General features: G+C 36.3%; 1 protein-coding gene across 1 annotated transcript in view; it reads left to right on the top strand.

The window, feature by feature from the left end:
* LOC107592560 (kinesin-like protein KIF21B) overlaps positions 1–7,888 on the top strand; it is a 107,838-nt gene that overhangs the window by 41,303 nt on the left and 58,647 nt on the right. Inside the window, exons 3-5 of the mRNA XM_016282090.1 lie at positions 3,786–3,968; positions 5,762–5,911; positions 7,184–7,318. Of these exons, the coding sequence (XP_016137576.1) occupies positions 3,786–3,968; positions 5,762–5,911; positions 7,184–7,318 (468 nt within the window). The remainder of the gene's footprint in view (positions 1–3,785; positions 3,969–5,761; positions 5,912–7,183; positions 7,319–7,888) is intronic.

The raw sequence follows: 7,888 nt of genomic DNA, 5'->3' as shown, positions 1-7,888 counted from the left end.
CTCAAGGCTGATTTATACTCGACGCGTCTGCAAGTTTTTAAAATTTTTTATTGCATAACAAGAACAATAACAACATAGGTGCGTGCGGCAAATATGACGTCATCGCGATGTTGGCGGAAGTTCGCGCGACGTCGTTTCGCGTGGCGGTGTGCACAACATTTTTTGTAACTTTCAGCTCCGATACAGCTCCGCTTCCGAAGATGCACGAGTTCAAAGCGACTCTAGCCGAACATGCACGTTTGTGCCAGCATTTGTGTGAAACAGAAACAGTTTGATGTTAAGTTCAGTCACACACACAGATCACGCTGCGGCCGAATTCAGACATTCAGGAACAAACTTTTTAGCGCTGCTCCGCAGTTTTATCAACTAAATAGCTTAATCGCTCAAGAGCTACATTATCTTTCTCAACAAGGAGCTGGTAGCATCATTGTTTCTAAAGGAATTAAAGCCACAGCTTTACTGTTAATAGAGAAACGAGGCAAAACGGTGGTAATTCATAAATACACAGCCTCTCTCTCTCTCTCTCTCTCTCTCTCTCTCTCTCTGTGTCGTAAATGAACAGTTGATGAATCACACTTTTCTGAAAATAGATTATTGAAGTGGAGATCGCTAAACGGCAAGCTAACCGGAGTCTTCAGAAAGCAAGCGTGTTTATCCACAGTGGAGAGAAAGCGCGTGCACGTTTGCCAGGTTGACAATGATAAGTAGCACACTTAGCAGATATTTCCGTATTGCGCAAGTGTAAAGCTCTGTTTCGGGGATTACGTCTCTTTATATCAGGCAACCCAGTTGTGTTCCTCTGCGGCCAGATTAAACCCGGTTGTAGCCTATATATGCTCTATTCATTACTTTTTAGAAACCTCACGCTTTTCTACTCCATTTTAAACGTTGTAAAATTTTAAACAAATTAAGCATGGTCCACTGCTGCACACGTGCCACTATATTGATACAGGGCCAGCTGTATCGATACTCGTATCGTCAAATCTCTGTGACGATACATCGTCATATCGATATTTTGAACACAGCATTAATTTATACGTGACTTGTTTTTTTTTTCTCTCTAAAAAACAAAAAAGAAATTATACATGTAGCGTATTTTAACTAGGGCTGTCGAAATTAATCGTTTCTTCGATGCATCGCAATGCAGACGAGGACGATTCGGTATCGGTTCAGTAATAGACCATAACCGATTATAACGTACTGACACTTTTGTGAAGTCATTTGTCGCGTACGTGCTTTGTCGTGGTAGCTTACATTAGGCGCGTTTGGCTTGATGCTCCACTGCTCAGAATGATCAGTGTATGACATCAAGTACCGTGAGAGCGATAAGAGAGCAGACGGATCCTTATGCTTTCAAATCGCTCTCGCGGTTTATGACATACACTGATCATTCTACGCAGCGCTGCTTCAAATCGAACGTGCCTAATGGCAGAGGGAGGCGAGACGCGAGTGCGAGTAATTAAAAATGCTCCCAACTACTTTAAAAGCCGACATCTGGCCACATTTCGGCTTTTATGAACAACCTGGTAAGCACGACCTGGAGAAGACAGACGCTGTGTGTAAATCATGTCACGCACAACGAAATATGCAGGGGGTAGGGATGGGCAAATGAAGCCTCGTGAAGCATTGAGGCATTCCTCTGACTGTTTCGGGAAAAGATTCAAAGCTTTGAGCGTCTCGAAAACAGACGTGTGGTTAATAAAAATATAGCAGCTAAAAGCCTGTGAAAGATGCTCCGTAGGACGAGGCATCTACCACATATGTCACAGACCGATTCAAGTTATGTGCACAAATAAAAGCCTAACAGTGTTTGTGTTTGTTGAATTTCTGTCTCTGATAAATTCATTTACCCATTAAACTGGGCATTTTAATACCAGTACGAATATCAATATGATGTAATAGAAGAATAATGTACACATATGAATTGCATATGACAAATATAGAATTTTTCTGAAATAATTTGTATCCTTCATATTACTTGTATGACTGGGTATCTAAAATGTAACTGAATAAGTCCGAATTAAAACTTACTCGTAAAGTAAGATCTGGGGGATTCGAACTTCCAACACGCAAAGTGAATCACACACGTGACTGGACAGAAAGTGAAGCTTCGTTTGTTATTGGTCACGTGATTTCTATGTTAACAACACAAGCTTCGAATCGAAGCTTCATCTGGCACGACCATTTATTCTCGACACAAGCTCCGATGCCTCGGTTCAAATGTCACATCACTAGCAGGGGGTAATACCACTAACTTGAGAAACCACGTCTGGTACAGTTCATATATCTGACTGCTTGTATTTATTGACAAAATTGTATAAATGTGAAGTAAAATTGAAAATTGAGGATGCAGTGCATCGTCAGTGCATTGTGATGCATCGTGATATTGAATTGAACCGAATCGGTGACATGATAATCGTAACCGAACCGTGAGACCAGTGTAGGTTCACACCCCTAATTTTAACCATGCAGCAAATGTTTTTTAATATTTTGATAAATTAGGCCTACTGAGAAAAAAAAAGAAAAAAAAAGACTTTTTAAACCGTTTAACTGATTGTATTAATTATACCGTCGGTTAACATCCCTATGCACTGTTTATTCTAATGATCTACTATTATTCTTGTTATCCACTATTATTAATCAGACTATCTTATATTTTTAATAGTGTATGTAATTATTTCTTGAACATTATCATTTGCTGATCTTTAAGCTCTGATCTGGTTGCCTAAGAACTCCTCTAAGGATTGCTTCAAAGTTTCGGTAGCTTGAAATTTTGGCCTGAAAATGTTGTACCTTTTTAGGTTCTTGAAACCTAGAAATCTTTAACAGAAAACAGATTGTATTTCGAAAACTTTGACATGGTCAAAAAGCAGCATACAAATGAAATTACCAAATTTTTTTGTTTTAATATTATTAAATTAAATGATTAATTATGATTGCATATAATCTGATTAAATAGGCATTTGATATTTGCATCATTTTGAATGCCAACTGATGATATTATCTTGCTCACATTTGCAATTGTTTGATTAGATGCAATGAAAATCAAATTACAGTCAAACAGTGAAATATGTATAACTACAGTTCTCCATATTGTGAACACAAACAGAAAGTGATCAAAGATTGTTCTCTTTATATTCGCTGGAGCAGTCTGTTCGAGATCAGCGCGAGTCTATCAGTGATTTGATTTCTGATTTTTCACCAAAACTCACGTAATAATCAATGACACGGTTTATAATTTTTGTTCAACAAGTCTGTCATTTACATTGTGTTTTACGCTATGTAAGTTATGGTTGCAGAAATTGCGTTGCAATAAGGAGATCCTTGCATCGTGTGCTCAGTAGACATGATTGTGTTCGGCTGCGGTGCAACCTTTGATTCAACAGGAGTAGATCTAAAGAGAGAGTTCACCATGTAATACTCATTTCATATGCAAAGATGTTGGCCAATCATAGAAGTGGGCGTTTCCAGAGAAGTCTCGCAGCAGACACGCCCCTTTCAACAGAGCGTTCAAATCAGAGGCTAAAATCAGGGTAGAAAGGACCATTTATATCTAGATCATGCCTGTTTTTGATGAAACAACAAAACTGATTATAAGCAGACCTAAGGAAACATAAAATAATTTTTAAAATGCATTTCCTAACCCCTTTAATCACTAGTTATGTTGTTATGAATGTATATGGTGTGTTAGCATTGTACATGTTGTATTCATTTGTATTCTTGCTTGTGCATTTTAATGGGTTTTGTGCAAGTTTTGATGTTTGTCGTCTTGCTCTCACATGTAGACCGGTTCAGGAAAGACCTACACAATGGGCACTGGCTTTGATGTGACCATTTTGGAGGAAGAGCTGGGCATCATCCCACGGGCTGTGCAACATCTCTTCCAGGGCATCCAGCAACGCAGACTAGATGCGCAGAGCGCCGGCATGCCCCTGCCAGAATTCAAAGTCAGCGCCCAGTTCCTGGAGGTGAGACTTAAATTTACATTTTAGTAATCCAAAAGCATTTCTAATTCATTTAAATCTTGAAAGTTGTATAATTTAACGGTTTATTACAATTTTACCAAAATTTAGATTTTTAGGACCCTGTGAAATAACTCAAGTTCTGTTTAATTTTTCACATGATTTAATTTTAAATTGTAATAAGCAAAGAGCATGTCTAATCAATTGAATTCATAAAAACAACTTGATTTATTACTTATAATTTATTATTATTCTTTTTTAAATAAATAAATAATAGGGCCCAATAATGTTTTATTTGAATTTTTTTTTTCTGAAATTCTGTGTTGTGTATTTTAATATTTCTGGTAATCAGATGAAGTCATAAAACATTAACAGTAAATAAAAATTAAACTAACTCTTTAATTTTTTGCAAACAAAGTGCTGTACAAGTACAACAGACGTTTACTGTTAAAAATAAATTAAAGAACATTTGTTCTAATAATTGTGATTATTCCTTAAAAAAACATTTTAATAATATTTTATTGGTAGTAGTATTAGTATTATTAATACATTGAGACACGTATTTCTGTCACAATTTCTTCAAGTTAAACTGAACTTTTTGTTTCGGTTGTCGTGAAGACCTTTGAGGTTTTGTGTGCACTCGACAGTAATTTTTCTCAAATTAAACCATAAATTGCTCATGAAGTGACTCTCAGATCTCTCTGGAGATGAAGTCCTTGTCCTTATATAACAGCGCTAGTGTCACACATATGTGTAAGCTCTGCCATAAAAAAGAAAAAGCAGAATAACCAGAAAAAAGTCCCAACTGTGAGATATACATTTGTAATTGTGAGTTAACATCTTGCAATTCTGAGAAAAATACAAAAAAAAAAAAGTTGTGAGATAAAGTCACAATTACTTCTTTTCTATTCCATGGTAGAAATAAGCTTCTATAGTTACTTGTCGTTTCTGGGAAGACAGAGTAAAATAGTATTTTCTTATAAAAGTACTCCAATAATCAAAACTCTTTTCTGCAGTGTGTATTGGGTCTGATGGCTGTAGTCCCAGTCTCCTTGCTCTGTTTATCTCGTAACGGTGCTGTGACTCTCGACCTGAGTGTGATTGAGAGGGAACTGCTCTTGATGACATGGAGAAAACCCCTCGCAAGTCCACATTATTGGATATCAGTCGTTAGGCGGGAAGGAGGCGCTCAGCTGGCAGGCTGCGCAGACAGCAGTGTAGCTGTAAACCGATTAGCCCCTTTCTCGTGTAAAGTCCTGGCTTAGGTAATGAGTTTAAACCTGTAACAGGGCGTTTTAACGATCCGTGCCGCTTGCTGTCAGGCACAGGCTGCTGTTTGTTCAGCAGAATCGCGGCTCGCTGTGGGGAATAACTCGACAGATTTGTCAAGTTCTGTGGCTGTGAACAGTCACCGTCTCTTGGGGCGGCTTTAATAGGGCATTAAAATGCCTTTATTTCATTAGTCTTGTCCTTTCCAGAACTCCTTTGTGCACTTTGTGCATTGTTGTTCTATGTTAGCAGTTTGATTTATTGTTTTGAACCCTAAATCGATTTTATCAAGTCCCTCTGTGCCACTTCCCCAAGCAAGGGAAGCTGGGAAAAGCCCTGTCCCTTACTTTCTCTTTTTTCATTCTCTCTTGTCTTGTAGATTTGCTCATGAATTAGGTTGCCATTATTTATCATTCCCTTGTCTTGTGTGGTCTCTGGGATTCCCGAGGTCGAACATGCAAGGCTCTGGCCTTTTGACCTCTTGACCTTTGCCCTCTGAAGGTCACAAAGCTTGTGTATTTGTCTTGTAGCTCTATAATGAGGAGATCCTGGACCTGTTCGACAGCACACGTGACCCTGAGGCTCGAGGTAGGAAGTCCAACATTAAGATCCATGAGGATGCGAGCGGAGGCATCTACACCACAGGAGTGACGTCACGGCTGGTCAGCTCAGAGGAGGAGGTCAGATATCTGTGCGTTTATGCCCTGCGTTCAGCCTGGGTTATTTACTGGAGTCATTAGAATTGACATTAATTGCTTTCTTAAATGCCCTTGATATTATTGTGCTTGCTTCATCAGTGCACGACACTCTTTAAAAAATAATTTTAAAAATTTGTTTTTGTCCCAGAATAGTGAGGGAAACGTCTGAATTGTGAGAGAAACGCACAAAAAAAAACTTGCAATTGCTAGTTGCCTTGTCACAATTCTGAGAAAAAAAGTGAAAAACGTATTAAATGATCATTTAAAAGGTAACTGCTACAAGATACTTAAAAATAGTTAAAACTACAGTCAATCTAAGTGGATTTAAGCCAGCAATAAAAGTATGAAACACCATAATTTTTATGTAATTATGTTGAAAATACAGTGATTGTCAGCAGCATTTAATAAACATAATGTAGTGTACAATTATTGTAAATAATGTTATGATTTTATTTTGTATATCACTACACTATTATCACTACAAAAAGAGATGTCTTTGTGTATAGAGGAATAATAATAATAATAATAATAGAAGTAGTAGTATTATATTAAATGTTGTTGATGATAATATGTAATATTGAACATAAAATACTGTACATATTTATTATTATTATTAGTAGTAGTGTGCATATTATATATTAAATATTGATAATAATAATATATTATTATTAGTAGTAGTAGTACTAGTGTATATATTATTTATTAAATGTAAATAATAATAAAAATAATGTATTATTATTATTAGTATTAGTAGTAGTATATGTTGTTGTTGGTGATGGAGCAGTAGTAAATATTATTATAATAAAAATAATAACTATCATCATTAACACTACTACTCTTACTATTAATACTGCTAATAATAATTTAATATGATAAATATTTCTAGTAGTAGTATGAATAATGCATATATTGTATATTAAATGTTGTTAATATAAAATACAACTACTACGACTAATTATTATTATTATTATTAAAACATTGTAATGCAGTGTTTGTTTTTGTGGAGTATAGAGTTACAAAAACAGTAGCTTGTTGCAGGAAGAGCTACATTGTTTTGACATTATTTGCCATTGATCGTTTGTTCTCACTCAGAAACCTGACAGAAGATGAAGTGAAATGCTTTGTGAATGTCATTTATTTATTGTTGACTTCATGTTTATTTGTTTTAAACGGCTCTTATTACTTGATGACTTAACAGTAACAGATGTTTCTGTCAATGCTCGTCTCACTCAGACTTCTGTCCGTTCTCCTCAGCTGCTGCAGTGTCTGAAGCTGGGCGCTCTTTCCCGCACCACCGCCAGCACGCAGATGAACGCCCAGAGTTCCCGCTCTCATGCCATCTTCACCATCCACCTCTGCCAGATGAGAGTTTGCCCGCAGCCACAACTGGTACGGCACATCAACACTAGGGTTGGGTACCGTTCACATTTTAACCGGTACGGTACCGGTATCGGTACCTGAATTTCGGTGCAGGTACCCAACGGTACCCTTTTTCGGTACTTTACTCTCTGTGTAATTACAAAAACATTTATTTCAGTGAAAAAATAAGTCCAAAAGTCTCAATTTCAACATTTTGAACAATAGGGCCCTGCAAACTTCTTTTCCCCCCCCCCCAGAAATTCTTTTTAATTTTTCTGAAAATCAAATGAAGGCATTAAACATTTATTTTAAGTCAAATGAAAATTAAACCCTTTTATTTTTTGGCAAACAAACTGAGGTTTACTGTTGACATTAATACATGGAAGAAAAATTGTGTGAATATTCCTATAAAACATTTTATAATAGGCTAATAATTGTATTATTTTTTTCTACAATTCAGTGATTAATCTGGTTGTAATATTTATTTTTTATCATTGAATTGTTTTCTTTAAATTTGATAGAAAATGGAATATTTAAAGATGTACATTATACTGTACAAAAGTAATACAAGAGTAATATATTTCTGTTACATGTTAAACC

This window comes from Sinocyclocheilus grahami, unplaced genomic scaffold, assembly GCF_001515645.1.
Source record: "Sinocyclocheilus grahami isolate Dianchi unplaced genomic scaffold, SAMN03320097.WGS_v1.1 scaffold154.1, whole genome shotgun sequence".
NCBI lineage: Eukaryota > Metazoa > Chordata > Actinopteri > Cypriniformes > Cyprinidae > Sinocyclocheilus > Sinocyclocheilus grahami.
This window is presented reverse-complemented; position numbering and strand designations above follow the sequence as displayed.